Source organism: Antechinus flavipes, chromosome 4 (genome assembly GCF_016432865.1).
Source record: "Antechinus flavipes isolate AdamAnt ecotype Samford, QLD, Australia chromosome 4, AdamAnt_v2, whole genome shotgun sequence".
Classification (NCBI taxonomy): domain Eukaryota; kingdom Metazoa; phylum Chordata; class Mammalia; order Dasyuromorphia; family Dasyuridae; genus Antechinus; species Antechinus flavipes.
The window spans coordinates 464,733,615-464,750,826 of NC_067401.1; the positions used below are offsets into that span (position 1 = coordinate 464,733,615).

The window sequence follows — 17,212 nt, forward strand, 5'->3', positions numbered from 1 at the left end:
CTCTTTTTAGTAAAGAGCATGAGGAAAGAACCTACTGTGTGCACGGCCTGGAGCTTTCCGTTGCTGTCTGATTGTTTTAATCACATCTGACTCTCATGGCCCCATCTGGAGTTTTTGTGGCAAAGACATTGCAGTGGCTTGCCATTTCCTTCTCCAGCTTATTTTACAGATGAGGAAACTAAGATAAACAAGATTAAATGGCTGACCCAAGATCATACAGCTCCTTTTATACTTATAATTTTATTTGACAGATCATCCCATATGTCCTATTCAATATGAAAATAAATCAATACCATGGTTTACCACACATGCATAAAAGAAATATAATTGATAAATCATCCCATTGTCCTATTCAATATGAAAATTAATCAATACCATAGTTTACCACATATGCATACAAAAAATACAATACTTACAACAGGATAATATGTTTACCAAATATTATTTTTACCCTCCAATAAGCTTCTCCATTGTGGATTCCCCCTGTTAGTCTAAATATTCTAGGTCAGGAAACTTTCTCATAGCTGACCATAGTTAATGGAGAGCTGTCAACCAATGAGCATTTATTAAACACCAATTTATGTGCTAGCCATTGGTACCCAAAAAAGATAAAAGAGGGAGACAGATGAAGATTTGGAACAATTCAAACTAGAACAAGCAAAATGTCACACACACACACACACACACCCCCCCCCCCCCCCCTCCCCCAGCCCACACTCACTCACAAACAGATCAAGGAAGTGATAATTTTTGTGAAAATAGGAACGGTTGTTTTCCAAGTTAAAAGGACATTTATTTAGCAGCTGACATCGGATGAAGCCAACAGCACAGGTTTAAACGTGTGTGTACAAGGATGTCATTTCTGCCACGCTGGACCTTGGAAGCCTTATCCTAAAAGTCAGGGGGTAAGTTCTTTCCCTTTAAATGAAGAACTTGCTAAAAGTCAAGCTTCAGTGGCACATGGTGCTGCTATTGACTCAGCTGCTATTCTTTTGATCAATTTCCTCTTGCCTGGTCAATAATAATGTCACAATCACACAATTGGAGTAGATACCAGACATTTTCCTCCTCATCCTCATCTTCATCCTCATCCTCATCATCTATGTAGCACCTACTGTATGCCAGGCATTGTACTTTAGAAATACCAATCCATTTGCTCTCTATAGTAACTCTCGGACGTAGGTACTATTATCCCATTTTATGCTTGAGGAAATTGAGGATCAGAGAAGAAATGTGACTTGTCCAGAGTCCTACACCTAGTAAGTTTGAGGTCAGTTTTGAACTTAGGACTTCTAGGTCCATGTTCTATCCACTGAGACATCTTTTCACCTTGCTCTCATGCTGAAGATTGCTATAAAGATCATTAATGGCAAGACTTACAAGAACTGAAGTCAAGTGAAAGCACTGGCAAAAAAAACAAACACAATATACACAATCAAAAGCACAATGTAATGGAAGGAAGTACCACAAAGCAAGAAAAACGGAAACTTCTCAGAGTTTAAAGAAAATCTGATCTGAAAACAAGAAGAAACTAATCGTACTCCTTTGTAGCGGTAAGAGGAGCAAGGATGTGAAACAATATACATTTTTGGATTTTTCTCATAATTAAAAAAAATCTATTTCTGTTAAAAATTTTCATTGTTCCTTGGGATGACTCTTGGGGAAGGGGGAGTGGGAGCGATATGGGGAGAAATTCAGGCAAAATAAAAACTAAATACAATAAAAAAAAATAAAGTTAATGGAGAAGAATTCAAGAATTAAATGAGAAGTCCTCTCACTAGAGAGGTCATCCTTATTTTGGAGTTTATAAAGCCTTGATTGATTGTATTAATTAGAAAGGAGGGCTAGCAGGGAGAAATTAAATGAAAGGAGGCCACAGAAGCCTCATGAAAGCCAATAGATTCAGTCCCTTCCCCCACCTATCCTCTTAATGAGAAAGACAAGAAGATGACAAAATTAATTGAATTCACTGTCTAATCTTGTCTCTCCTTCCAATTTCAACTTGTGGGAGAGAGGCTAATAAATAGTGAGAGCGTCAAATATCAGGAAAAAGCAAGGAGGAAGAGGAGATGCCGAGAGGGCAGCAGAAGCTGGGACAGGAGAGCCACGATCCCATGATTTCAGGACACCAGATTCCATGTTCATGCTAAAATGGAAAACAACTGCAACTTTTGGAGGTCTGATGGCCCAGGGACACAGCCTGTCTCAGCACCCTTTACTTGGGGATGTTAAATCGCCTTCACTGGCCAACCCTCTCTTTCCGCCATCGTTAAATGAAGGGGCTACATAAAGCTGATTGAATGTTCCTTCGTTCTAGTTCAAAAGCCCTGATGCACCAAGATCTTCAACAACACCCAAAGGATCACATTCGGCTCTGAAGAGGGAGGAAGCAAATATTAATACTTTTATTACCCTAGTTTCCATATAATTATCCCAGGAGAGGAAAAAAAAAGCAAACCTCAAAGTCACTAGCAATGCAGAAGACAAAACAGGATGGCATTTAGCAATGATTTTCTCTGCCCAAATTTGAAGCTGGCTATATTTTGTGTTTCCATTGTTCTTGGGCATATGTACTGATTTCCTTTCGAGTTCTGAATTTCAAGGGTTAGTCAATGCCAGGAAGAGAACACCTGGCAAGCAGGAGAAGACTTGGAATTGTCTGCTTTTTCCTAAAAACATCTCCAAAGATTTTGGTTCTTGGTGAAGGTAGATTGGAATATCAAAGCATCACAGCCTCCAAGGCAGAGCATGACTGTTTAATGATGAAAGGAGTTTTCACGTAACTAACTTCAGATCCATAAGCTTTATGGATTGACTTCCTTTCCAGCCAATAAACTCTACTCGTTCATAAGTATCTTTCTGGCAATGTGTCCGATACTCGTGCAACAACAAAAATGGAACAATCCCCACCCTCAAAAACCTTCAATCACAATGAGCAATGATTTCATTAAGAACACAATTTTTATAGCAGCCATAGGGAATCCCTAGTGAAATCTCAAACTCAAAACATCTTTTAAATGTAATATTCAGGTCACTTAAACACCCAGGGCCTGAGTTTCCTAATTTTTTAAATGAGGGGGTTGGACAAACTGGCTTCTTAAAGACTCTTCCAGATTTAAGCCCGTGATTCTTTGAGACTAAGTCATTTAACCCAGCTGGTCCTTAGCTGGCTCATCTGGAAGATGAGAAGGTTGGACTATTCAGCGTCGGCAGCTGAACTGGTTGCAAATCTTACTAAACTTAATTTGGATCCATCCATGTAACTAGCCAAGTGTACGTCTGAGCCTGTCATCAGAACCGTCCTTAGTTGGACTGTCTAGAGTTTGTAATGTCCTGGAACTTGTGAGAACCTGGGACCATCAACATACCATAATTAATCAGTTGGCAAGTATTGATTTAGTGCCAACTCTGTGTCAGACTCCACGAGGACACAAAACCAAGAGGACACACACAAAATCGATTTCGTTTTGTTGCTTTGTCCTTTGTTCTGGAAGAGGACCATGATATCAGGGAGGTGAGACTGTAACATGTGAATGAGCTGAATTAAGGTGAGGGAGACGGTGTAGGATCACCAGCCTCCCTCTCTCATCTGGAACCATCTGGCGCAGGATGATGGGGATGCTTTGTGTGAATGGTACTCATGACCATAAAAAGCTTATTATACGCTTGTAGGAAAGGATCAAAAGCTAACAGGATGTTGTTGTTTTATCTTCATAAGTTTGTTCAAAGGATGTTTAGTGAAAAGTAATTGAACTAAATATTGTGCTACGTGTTAGTTTTCCATATTTTGGGGAGTCTCTATAACACTGCACTGGAAACACAAACAAAAGGAGACCATGTACAAACAATTTTGGGCCGTCAGTAAATGACGTCTTGGAAGTGACAGCTTTGGAGAATCAGTCCTGCAGGGAGCCAGGGAGCTAGACTGTGAAGGCATATTCAGTTGGGTCTAAAAAATATTGGGCTTCAACATGAACTTTGCACTAGGCAAGTGAAGACAGAGAAGGAATTCAATTCTGGGCCAAAGTCTGACGGGTCAAGACAAGATGGGAAACTGGATGAGGAAAGAATAGAACCACTACTTTGAGAAAACAAGAAGTAACATTCTGGGCCACAGGATATGTGTTTCTTGTGTCCCATATCTAGGGGTAGGGGTCAACAAATTCCTCTACCTTGTAGTAGCCCTGGAGGCTGGGTTGGAAGAATCAAGAAAACTATTTCTGAGTGGTGGAATAGTCCATGACTATTATAAATTTATACTACATAACATAAATGAATAACCTATTAGCCCAATGACAATTATAAATAATAATTATACCAACAAAAGCATCTGGTGTGTATAGAGTACTATAGGGGTGCCTAGTTGGTATAGTGCATAGAGCTGATGCTCTGGAATCAGACAGATTTATTTTCCTGAGTTTAAATCTGGTCTCAGACACTTAACAGCTGTGTGATCCTAAGCAAGTCACTTAAGCCTATGAGTTTACTCATGTGTAAAATGAGCTGGAGAAGAAAATGGGAAACCCCTCCAGTATCTTTGCCAAGAAAGCAACAAATGAGGTCACGAGAAGTTGGACAGGACTATAATGAATGTATCACAATGGCAACAGGGTTTGCAAAATGCTTTAGATAAAATAGATCATTTAAGACCCACCTCAGCCCAGGAGATGGATATTGGCAACTAGGGACTATCTGTTCTATTGTGTTTATTGTGTTTATTGTGTATGCATTTTACAGTCACTTATGTCTTGACCTAAATAGAATGTTCTAGATAGGCAAGCATTGTTTCATGTTAAGCTTTGTGGGTCTAACACAGCACTGAATTTAATAATCTGTTCCAAATAATCCATTTAATGGAGGAAATAGAGACCCAAAGAACTGAAGTGATTTGCCCAATGTCAGAAAATCAGAAAGTGTCTGAATTAGGATTTGAAATCAAGTCTTTGGAATTCACACTCTGGGCTCTTTCTAGCATCCAATGTTTCCTATTATCGGGGCTTCTTTCCTCCCTGATGTGCCCATTTTTCCCTATATTTATCTCCACTCTCCTAAAAACCCTTAAAATCAGTCAGGTATTGAATATGCTTTGCCACAGTTAGAGTAACAGGATCACACTTGGTTGTAAATTCGGGAACCTGGGAAGACCCACCAGTAAGACTGCCCAAGTAAAAGTAATTCAGCTCCTTGGGCCAGTGACAATCAGAACCAGCTCACTTCTACCTCCATTACTAAATGACGTCTTTCCAAGGGGCTTCTGAAATTTCCCATGAGCAAAGTCTTCAGCCAGCACCACTGAAAACAAGAAGCTGATTTGCACTGATGTTTCCCTCTACCACCATTTCCTTCGAAGAAACTAAAAAATAAGATGGTTTGTTAAGTCTTAAAAGCCCTTCCTCTACCTTCTCTTCCGGAAAACTGATCGCAAAGTACTTCCTGGCTCAAAATGTGAGATCCACTGATCGGATGTGTCACCTGCAATCGGCTCTGACACAGCAATACCCCAAATAAGTGACTGTTACCTCTAAAAGCTCATCGCCGATGTGCATGCGCCCATCTCGGCCGGCGGGACCATCCGGGTGAATCCCCACGATGAAGATGCTCATCCGAGACCGGTCTTTGTTCCCGGCAAGGCTGAGACCAAGCCCATTCTTTTCCTTCTCCAGCTCAATGATATGCAACTCTCCAGGCAGATCTGCATACCTCTGCCGGATTTTTTCTACAGAAAATAAAAAGAGAAAGTAAAATAAATTAAACACTGGCATCTTAGGCATAATTTGTATATTACTGGATTTCATAAGTCCTGGTATAAAAAAAAAGGCATTATTTCCAAATTGGGTCCATTCTTGCAAATAAAACAAAGCATTCTCACTGGACCAATAAATACATCACAGCTAAAGGGTATATTATGCATCCTTCAAAGATAAAAGATAGGACAGCTAGATGGGGCAGTGGATAGAGCACCAGCCCTTAAGTCAGGAGGATCTCAGTTCAAATCTGGCCTCAGACATTTAACACCTCCTAGCTGTGTGACCCGGGCAAGTCACTTAGTCCCAATTGCTTCAGAAAAAAAAAAAAGGTAGAAAATGAAAAAATAATCAATGATACTGATGACAGAAAATAGTGGACAATGTTTAATCTTCAGAAATAATTTCCAATAATAATAATAAGACAAAATTTATAACATGATTTATATAAATTACATCATTCTTTCCTTATAATAATCCTGAGAAATAGGCTCTGTTATTATTCCCATTTTGCAGATAAGGAAACTGAGGATGAAATAAATTAATTGATTATTGTAGGCTCACACAACTAGCAAAGCTCTGAGATGGGATTTGAACTCAGGGATGTGTCAGGATGATTTCAAGTCTAATGCTCTACCCATTAAGCCACCCTGCTGCCTATACAATATTCAGAGCAGTGCGAAACAAATGAACCCTTTCCCCAAAAAAACAAAACAAGGCTCTTGCGTTTGAGACCCAGACCAAACTATAATTCCTCTGGGAAGCCATCTCTGATCATTCTAGTCCACAGTGATCTCTCCCCTCTGAACTATTGAGTTCTTATCACATTTACCAGAATTTAACATTTGTAATTGCTTGGTGCCCTTATTCTGTATCATCATCTTGAAGCTGTTAGAGGACAAGCCTCATCCTAGAATTCTCTTGTACCCCTTACAACCCCAGATAGGTAATGTACCCATAGAACTAGTCTCACTAACACTCAGCAAAATGTGTCACAGAATCACAGTTCAGGGTTGAGAGGGACCCAGCAGATATGAAGTCCCAATTCATAATTGCAAAGTCTCCCTAATATAAATATATCCAATAGTGATCATTTAGCTAATTTCTAAGGACACCATATCCCCAAGGCATCTGACTATACTTTTATACAGTTCTAATAGTTAGATGTTTGTTTCTGTCATTAACACACACTTGAACTCATTGAAGTTTCTCCCCATTGGACAGGGCTGTGCCCTCTGAGACCAGAGAAAATAATTACAACCCTGCTTCTTTACAACAAACCTCTAAATATTGGAAGACATCTATGCTATTCTCCCTGAATCTTCCAGAGGAAAGAATCCAACTAACTACGATAAGTTGGATATTTGACATTTCCTCATCACAGGGGCCCAGGATATCTAACTGCTAAAAACTGAATGGAGATAGGGCAGCTTTGTGGCAAAGGGCACCACTTTGGCTTTTTGGAGCCAGAGAGTTCTGAACAGGAAAATCAACACAAAGATTTAGCCTTAGGAGAGTCAAGCAGAGTCCAGTTAAGTTCAGCATCCTTTTAAAATGTGTGTAGGCAAATTTAAATCTGGAGAAAAATACCACAGTCTATGTTTATGCATATATTTATATTCAAAACATTCATGCCCAAGAGGCTGAAATTCTCAAGTGCTGTTTATTTTAGAAACAGAGAATGTCTACCACTTTAAAAAAAAAAAAGATTTATCAAAAGGCCTTAAGTGATTTGAATTGCTAATGTTTGTAATATTAACATAAAATAACATTTAGGGGGAAACATAGGAATGGAAAATTCTGGCAACCTCTGTAAAAATATACTTCCAAATCATCGACAGAAACGTTCTGAAATTATTCACGTACAGAAGAAATGTTCGAGTCGTCAGAACACAGAAATAAATCAAAATAGCAAAATATCTTGAAAACACCAATTAGGTACAAGACATGGTTCCAGATCTTCCTTCTGCTGGTAATAGGGTGCAGAGGGAAGGGAGAAGTCCGATACGTGACTGAACACCTCAGAACGTCTCCAGTTTATTTAGAGAAACAAGACAAAAATGGACACGTGGCGAGTTAAAGAGCCGTTTTAAAAATTAAGGAATACTGTAAGGAGGAAGAGTTTTCCTGAGGGAATATTTCACAGGGCAACCAGTCCAAGATTCATTTCAGATTGGCTGAGGTTCAAGAGGAGGTCCCAGGGAAGAGAAACTTAGTTTATGACTGACAGCACCTGTTCTCCTGAAGTCCGTAGAAAGCATTAAGCTTTGGGTTGAGTTAAGTCAAATAATTAGTTAAAATAGGCAAGTAACCCTGTCCTAACCCTGGTTCCACCTTCCCCAGAAGGGGCACTGGGAATTCAGAAGATAGAAACTCTTGCCTGCCATCGGGATGGGCAGAGAAGGTTTTGTGGCTTCTTTAGAGGAAAGAGGATTTGTAGAAGAGGAAAAAGTTTTCCCAATGGGAAGGACTGAGGAGATGGGGAAATACAAGTCCTATTCAGGAAAAAGAAACTAGGCTAGTTGGCTGAAGTACAGGGTTCAAAAAGAGGATTAGTATGGATTAGACAAGGAGCAAAGGAAATATATATAAAGTGCTAGGCAAGGTGGCAAGCACCTCACAGATACTATCTCATTTTATCTTCCCACCAAACCAAGGAAGTAAATGAGATTTATCTTAATGTAATCCACATTACAGATGAGGAAACTGAGGCAAACAGAGATTAAATGGACTTGTCCAAGGTCACACAGCTGGTAAGTATTTGATGCAGGATTTGAACTTGGAGTCCCCCGATTCAAGGACCAGCCCTCTGCCCATTATAATGCCCCCTAGCAGATATAATAAATAAGTCTTTCTTCTGCTCACTCTCACTCTCAAGTAGCTAGAAGCTAATTGACATCTTCCTTAAAATGTGATGACGAGAATTCACCCAAGTATTCAGGATATGTTGTGGGCAGTTCAGGGCAAAGCAGAACTCTAACTTCCCTTTTCCTGGTAGCTTCTTTCCATAAAATCCAGTTCAGTGAGCCACGCAGGATTAGGAACAGGCTGTCTTGAGGATCAGCTGATGATTACAGACCTCTGTTGCTAGGGAGACTTATTTCAATTCTGGAGATTTGGAACTAAGCACGAGACTCTGTGCTAAGAGGTGGAAGTGAGGAGGGAACACGTTCTAGCCAGGGGACATAGTCGTACAGAGGTGGCAGACACAGTCAGAATTCTGGGCACAGCAAGCACCAGAATTTTGCTAGAACATAAAATACATGAAAGAGCATGAACAGGGCTGCATCTCCTGAGGAATTAAATTGTGCAGAGTCGTGGATGTTAGTTCTTCTTTTAACCCAGAGTCTACAGGGATTCGCTAAGATACCTGCACGAGAGACTATGTTACAGTCAGACTTGAACTTTCTAACATTATTTACACAGGCTGTTGACCTGGATCACAGTAGGTTAGAGCTTGGAGGAAACTTCAAGATCACTTAGGCCAGTGCTGCAAGCTTACAGATGGTGAAACTAAGAGGGGTGATTAGTCAGTAATGTCAGTATTCTCTCCCCTATTCTCATCCACACTGGGACGTATGGTACTTGATCTGAGGATCTGAGGAAATTCATTATTAAAGCTATAACATTTCAGAGATGATGTAGACCCACATTAGTCAGAGGCTCTCACCATGGAGTTCCTTATTGTGGTCAAATCACAGGTATAATAAGTATACTCTATAGTTAAATAAAATACACTAGAAGCAACATTACCTATTAATATAAACAAGTACAATTTATTTTTCAGTTGCTCCATTCATAGCTGATTCTTTGTGAGTCAGATTTAGGGTTTTCTTGGTACAGTTTCCAAATCACATTCTAGAAGATCCAGTAACAAGACTTGTCTTATAATGATTTCAATTTGCTTATTATTTAGTCAGTTCGGTCATTTTTTACTTCTCATTATGAGGATTTTTCTTGGCAAAGAGACTGAAGTAGTCTGCCATTTCCTTCTCAGCTCATTGTACAAAGGAGGTAACTGAGGTAAATAGGGTTAAGTGACTTCCCAGAGACACATAGTATCCGAGGTCAGATTTGAATTCAGGTCTTATGGACTGCAGGCCTGGAGCTCAATCCACTGTGCCACATAGTCATCTCTTACCTACTACTCTAAATAAAGTTACTTCCTTGATACTTTTTCATTCCCTATCACTATCGCAATCTCGTTCTCATTCTCATTCAATTTCCTAAAACAATTACTATTGATGGCAAAATAACTAAAAATAAATTCTATGACAAAGGAGATGCTTTTGACCAGTCTGATGTTTCATATGTAAGGCATCTTGCAGGAGGAATCTGGTTGATGTATGGAGTTGGGATAGATGGCTACTGACATCTTTTCTGACTCTCAAATTCAACAATTATGATTCTCATTTCCAGGGGAGGGAATTCCCAATGAGGCAATTTTCTTTCCTAAATCTGATCCATATTTGTTCTTCACCTTAGAATTGTCTGGAGCAATGAGAGGTTAGGAGACAAGAGCCAGAAGGAATCTGGTGGATGTATGGAGTTGGGATAGATGGCTACCAACATCTTTTCCAATTCTCAGATTCAACAATTATGATTCTCTTATTTCTAGGAGTGAATTCCCAATGAGGCAATTCCCCTTCCTACATCAGATCGATGTTTATTCTTCCCTTTAAAACCAATGAGAGGTTAGGGAACACGGGCCAGAATATCAGGGGTGGGATAGAGATTCCCCAGTCTTCAAGATCAGCTAAAAATTCATTGTTATCTTGTTGATGCTCAGAAAACTGGGCTGTTAAAAGAAAAAAAAAAAAAGCCCTGAGACTATGTATCTATTTATTATGAAAAATGATCCCTCCCTCACATTCATATTCAAAGGTGACACAAAACCCATTACCATCAAGGCAGAAAAAACAAATCACTAAGTGAATACTGTCTTTAAAAAATCCACTCTATTAAATTGTGTCAATACAAAAGATAAACAGACCCAGAGAATATCATTTGTTCATAGCTATATTTTAGTAGGGGATATGATTTGTGTGTGGAGGCATATTCGCTAGAGGGGCAATCAGACAGCAAACAAAGACAAACACGCTGAGGCTCTTTTAGTCTGTAGAGAGGAATTAAGATGGCAACAATGATGTTCACTAGAATTTTTATTCTCCTCAGAAAAGCAAGGAATTATTTTCTGGAACAAGTACAGAACATCACAGGTCAGAAGGAATCTTCAGGATTATTATTTTAGAGTCCAAGGGACTAGGACCTTAAAGAGAGAAAATGACTTGGAAGGACACACAGTTTATGAAGAAGTGGATCAATATGAGGTTGGCTGGACTACCTCTTTTACTTCACCATATTATAACATTTTTGCAGCCATCACAGAATTATGAACTGATAGAGTTGCATAAGAAAACACAATCAGATCTAATCCTTTTTTTAACAGGTAGCAGGGTGGGTTAATATAGCAGTTCTCAATTATTTTGGTTTCTGGACTCCATTATCCACTTAAAAATTATTAAGGACCATCCCTTCCAAGAGGTTTGACTATGTGGGTTATTGATATTTACTTTATACAACATAAAAGTTATCCATTTAAAAATATTTGTTTGTTCATCTAAAATAACGTTTAAACCATTACATCTTCACAAATATGAAAACAATTCTATTTCCTAAAAAAGAAAATTTATGAGAAGAGGGCCATTCTCTTATATATTTTTCAAGTTGCTTTATGATGTGACTAAATGGAAGACTCCCTCATATCTGGATTCCTATATCTGCTTCTACAATCAATTGGTTGAAATGTGCTATTTTGGTTGAAGTAAACAAGGAAAATCTGGCCTCCCAAAACTTTGTAGTTGGAAAAGGGAAGTATTTTAAATAGGTAAGTAATAGTATTATTCTAAAAAGAATTTTGGTCTTAGGGATGGCTTAAAAGGATCTTGGGAACCTTCAGGCATCCAAAGAACACACTTTGAGAAGCTCTGGTACAAGTGAATAATCATAAGAGTCATGAATATTGAGATTCAAATTTTACCTCAGATATATAGTAACTGCATGAGCCTGGGCAAGTTACTTAACTTTTTCTGGGACTCAGTTTCATCTGTGCCATGAATGATTTCAGGATACCCTTCTACTTCTAAATCTACAAAACTATAACAGTCTTAATTTTCCAATTATATTTCTAAAGTCCTGTGTCACTAAGAACCTACAGGATGGTCTCAGTTGCTAGAATGTCCCTACTAACACTAAACCAACACGGATTCAGACAATCTCCAATAGATCCTTGTTTTTAGCAGAGCATAGGGATTGCTACAGAGTCTGGAAAGGGCAAGAAGATCCATTCTGCCAAGGAAATCAACATAGCACCCATGCCTGGGATGCAGGTCATAAGAGACATCATGGAACTGCATGAGTTTGAGCCACGTGATGACTGGGTTCCTTTCTTTCTGGGCCTAACACCATACTGGGTCATACTGCGACTGACTCTTCTGGAATAATTGGACAGCTGGTGGTCAAAATCCAACAGAAAAACAAAATAAAAAAGCACCAATTAAGTAACTTAAAGATGGTCAAGTCCATCAGCTGAAGGTGGATGATACAAGAATATGATGCTAATAAAGGACAGATTCAATTGAATTAAACCAAGCAGCATTTATTAATCCCCTGGGTACAACATACTGTGCCGGTACTGAGGAATATAAAGAAAAAAGCAATAGTTCCTTCCCTCAAGAAGATTGCTTTCTATTCACAGAACACGAAGTACACAGTCAAGCAAATACAATATAAGAACAAACAATTATTAAGTACCTACTACATACTAGATATTATAACAGTGCAAATGATACAAAGATGATAACCTTCAAAGAGTTAACATTCTAATAGTGGTGGTAAAAATAAGAACAGAAAAGCTAAGGAGAATTTCAGGAAGTAGAGAATGTTTAGGCTGGAGGAACCAGGACTCAGTTCCTGGAGGAAGTACCACTTATGCTACATAAGCCTGTAGGAAAGGGAAGATTGTGATGAGGAATAGGAGAAAGGACTGGATTCAAAGGAGAGGAGATGCCACGCAAATGTAAGGAGGTAGTTAGCATATAATTGGGAGACATGATATAAACAATAGGATGTATATTTCCAGAGATAGATTGATGTTTTAAGATTCCAAGTGACATATGGCATGGGAGGAAAGTAGCATTTGTGCTTCAGAGATATTTACTCTATAGATATTAACTATTATCATAGTTGTACATGATAAAATTTTACACCTTCCCAATTATGGTAATAGCTGATGTTTATGTAACACTGTACAGTTCACAAAACACTACAAAAACCATCATTTAAACTTCACACCAATATCACGATGATAAAAATCCAACCAATTGGCTTAAAGAGTTTTGGGAAAGCAGCTCAGCAATGGAAAGTAGAATCGTGAAAATCTATGAATGGATATTAACATATTCTGTTCGAGAAGAGCAAGGAACCATTCAGAAGAAAATCCATTTTGTTGGGAATGGAATGGGAACATTGGAATGGAATGGGGAAATAAGGGGGGGGGGGGGAATGTAGAGTGAGATTTAATAGCTTCTTAAATGCTGTGCTAAAAATTTGGAATTTTCTTTTATAAGCAATAGGGACTCACAGATGGTTTTAGAATAGTGGAATGATAGTCAATAATCAACCAATCAACCTTTATTAAGCTCCCAATAAGAGTCAGGCATTGTTGTAAGTACTTAGAACACAAAACCAAAAAAAAAAAAAAAAAATAGGGCCTGCCATCAAAGAGCTTACATTCTAATGAGGAAAGATGAGATACAAAAGGAAGACAATAAGTATCGCCTGGAGAGGGGAATGGAGAGGAGCAGTTCCCCCCTCACCAAATGGCCATATGGTCAAGTCCCCACCCTCCAATTAATGGAGCAGAGGGTACTGAGGAAGTGGAAGTTATAAGGCTGGAAGTTGAAGTATGCTGAGATTTCCCAATGATAGGTCAGCTTGGTGCATTAGGATGATTATTTAGGCTGGGGTCCTCAAACTTTTTAAATAGGGGGCCAGTTCACTGTCCCTCAGATTGTTGGAGGGCTGGACTATAGTAAAAACAAAAACTTTGTTTTCTGGGCCTTTAAATAAAGAAACTTCATAGCCCTAGGTGAGGAGGATAAACGTCCTCAGCTGCTGCATCTGGCCCGCAGGCTGTGGTTTGAGGACCCCTGAATTTTAGGCAATTGTGTGAAAAAAGAATTTGAAAAGAGAGACAGACAAGGGGAAACAAGAAGACCAATATAATGCATGTGAACAATGATTCCAATTAGGTTGGTTAATGTCATTGGCGTTGGGCTAGGGGAGAACCTGGGACAGAGAGCAGACTAATTTTTTATTGGGACAGTGACCACTTGGTGGGGATATTCCTTTTACAAATAGGAATTAGCCGGTAGTCTGTCATTTAGTCTCTGATTTGCCTGGGTATACAGAGATGAGTGCCTTGGTCAAGGACACATAGGTGGTATATGACAGAGGCAGAGAGATGCTCTAGTGGTGAGTCCTTTCATGAATGAGTTGACTAGAAGGGCAGTGAGAACCCTTGCACCTCTCAAGTTCTGTGATTCTGTCTTTCAGACTTCCAGGCTGGCTTTCTATCCACCACACCATGCTGACTCTCTGCAAAATAGAATATATGGAGTCAATTGAAATATAGAATGAGCTGAATAATGTGGTAGAGCTGGGAGTCGGGGACTAGTCACTTATCCTTTTAGACTCACTTGACACATTAGTAAAGCGGGGATAATTGTCTCAGAATAATCACCTCAGGCGTGTTGGTGAGGGCCAAGTCATTTCATTCATCAAGTCAATAATAAATCACTTATTAAGCACTTAATATATTCTAGGCACTGTTCTCTGAGATAATCTATGTAAATATCTTTGCACCCTTTAAATGGTGATATAAATATCTATTATTGTCATAAACAACTGATTGCTAGATTCATATTCAATCTCAGCAGCTCCCACTGATATTTTCCAATTGGAAAATATTATACTTTGTCTAAGAGTCACCCAGTGTTATATAATTATCAGAAAAGACACTAATTGGAATGTAGACATCCAAATATCACTTTTCCCCCTAAATTCTTCAATGCTTAAAACTCAATTTAGGCAAATAATCTTGTGTTTGTGAAAGAGAGTGATAATGAAATTCACAAGGTTCATGCCTATAAATATATAGAATTTACTTTCCTTTCAGGATGTCAAGATTTTTGAAGATCTTCTATTTTCCAGAAGTAAGACCCAGAAAGCAGGCTTTGAGTTTGGCATAACAACAATCCTTTGCAGTCTGGATGATCGTGCCCTCTGGCAAATTTTCTCTCTTTGGTCACAAAAGATTTATATGATTTTCAAGAAGCATTTAGATTTTTTGGAGTTTTGCTTATTTCCTCTGACATGAGGGCCAGAAGCAGGTTCTGTGCTTCAGCTTAAATCCATCCATCATTGCCTTGACATGCTCACAATCCTTGTTTCTGGTAACTGCCAAGTGAACCAAACCAGGCACTACACTCCTGTTCCCACCATACTAACTATGGGTTTGAACCCTGCTGAACAATCAGAAGGCTCAATGACTCTTAAGACAATCAACCTGGAAACTGTTTCCCTAGGACTGGGAATGCCTTTATTGTCCATGCATGAGCCTACTGAGGGAGCTGCTGCTTAAGAACTAAGAATGATTGTGTGGGAGTCTAGCCCCATTGTGGGTTTTTTATGTATATGAGCCCTGCCTTTGCCCCAGCATGTTAAGCCTCTTCCAGGGAGGTGGAGAGACAGGATTTCTACTTGCAAACATTTTCATCACTTGGAAAGAAATTCAATTTTTGTTTGATTCCTGACTCTCTTGACTCTAGACTACTTGGCCAACCCAAAAGATCAGAGGCCAGTTCTAGTCTGGTTGACAAGAATCAGGAGGCTTCAGATGAGCCAAATGACTATTTCCATGAGTCCCTTACACTCTACCTACAAGTGGAAAGGGAAGCAGTAGATACCTTGTCCTCAGAAATCTTCAACTAGAGGCTATATATAGTCAGTCTGTCATGCAAAGAGCATTTGTTAAGGATTGTTTATTTCCCATTAATAATATTGTATATTTTCCCCCAATTACTTATAAAGATACTTTTCAGCATTCATTTTTGCTAGATTTTGAATCATAAATTTTTCTCCTCCCCCTTCCCCAAGACAGTAAACAAACTGATATAAGGTTATATGTGTAAAATTATGTTAAATATATTTCCACCATGGTTATGTTGTGAAACAAGACTCAGAACAAAAGGGAAAACATGAAAAGAAAAAAAACAAAAAATATAAATTGAAAAAATTGAAAACAGTATGCTTCAATCTGCATTCACACTCCATATTTCTTTCTCTGGATGTAGATGGCATTTTCCATCACTAGTTTTTTAGAACTGTCTTGGATCACCATATTGCTGAAAAGACCTAAATCTATCATAAAGGATTATCACACAATATTACTGTTACTGTGTATAAGTTCTCCATAGTTCTGATCACTTCACTCAACATCAGTTAGTTTAAGTGTTTGTCCTGATTTTTCTGAAATCTACCTGCTCATCATGGCTTATACAACAATAATATTCCATGACATTCATACACCACAAGTTGTTCGGCCATTCCCCAACTGATGGGAATCCCTTCAATTTCCAAGGCTTTGCCACTACAAATAGAGTTGCTATAAATATTTTTGTACAGGTGCGCCATTTTCCCTTTTATATGATCTCTTTGGGATTGCTGAATTAAAGGGCATTCCCTTTGGGCACAGTTCCAAATTATTCTCCAGAATGGTTAAATCACTTGAAAACTCAACCAAGAGTGAATTAGTATCCCAATTTTTAGATAGCCTTATTAAGAGTTTATTAAACACATTTATATTATATGATATACAGAGTGCTGGGCCGGGAGTCAGGAAAGCCTGAGTTCACATACTTTCTCATATAATGGCTAGCTGTAATATCCAGAACCTGGAAAAGTCATTCAATCTTTGTCTGCCTCAGGTTTTTCAAATGCAAAAGGGGAAAAATAATAGCACCTCCTTCCCAGGGTTATTGAGAAGAACAAATGAGATAATATTTGTAAAGGACTTAGCACACTTCCTGACATATAGTAGGCACTATATAAATGCTTATGCCCTTCTTTCCCAACTCACTCTATGTCAGATACTCTGTTAAGTACTGGGGATATAGAGAAGAGCTAGAGGATCAACTCTTTTGTTTTTAGATATGATTCTTTCCCAGTAATTGTTTGACTCACTGTGGTCTTCTTACAGTTTGGAGATTAAGAAATTTCTTGCAGATATAAAGAATGGCCTTGACTTTAAAGTACCTCATAGGTTCTTTCCAGCATTAATTCTACAACCTTCCCTTATGTCAATGTCATTATTATGACAGCAACAGAGATTGCCGGGGCAGAAAGAA

General features: G+C 38.7%; 1 protein-coding gene across 1 annotated transcript in view; it reads right to left on the reverse strand.

Moving 5' to 3' along the window:
* PATJ (PATJ crumbs cell polarity complex component) overlaps positions 1-17,212 on the reverse strand; it is a 325,629-nt gene that overhangs the window by 112,980 nt on the left and 195,437 nt on the right. Inside the window, exon 28 of the mRNA XM_051999546.1 lies at positions 5,520-5,716. Within this exon, the coding sequence (XP_051855506.1) occupies positions 5,520-5,716 (197 nt within the window). The remainder of the gene's footprint in view (positions 1-5,519; positions 5,717-17,212) is intronic.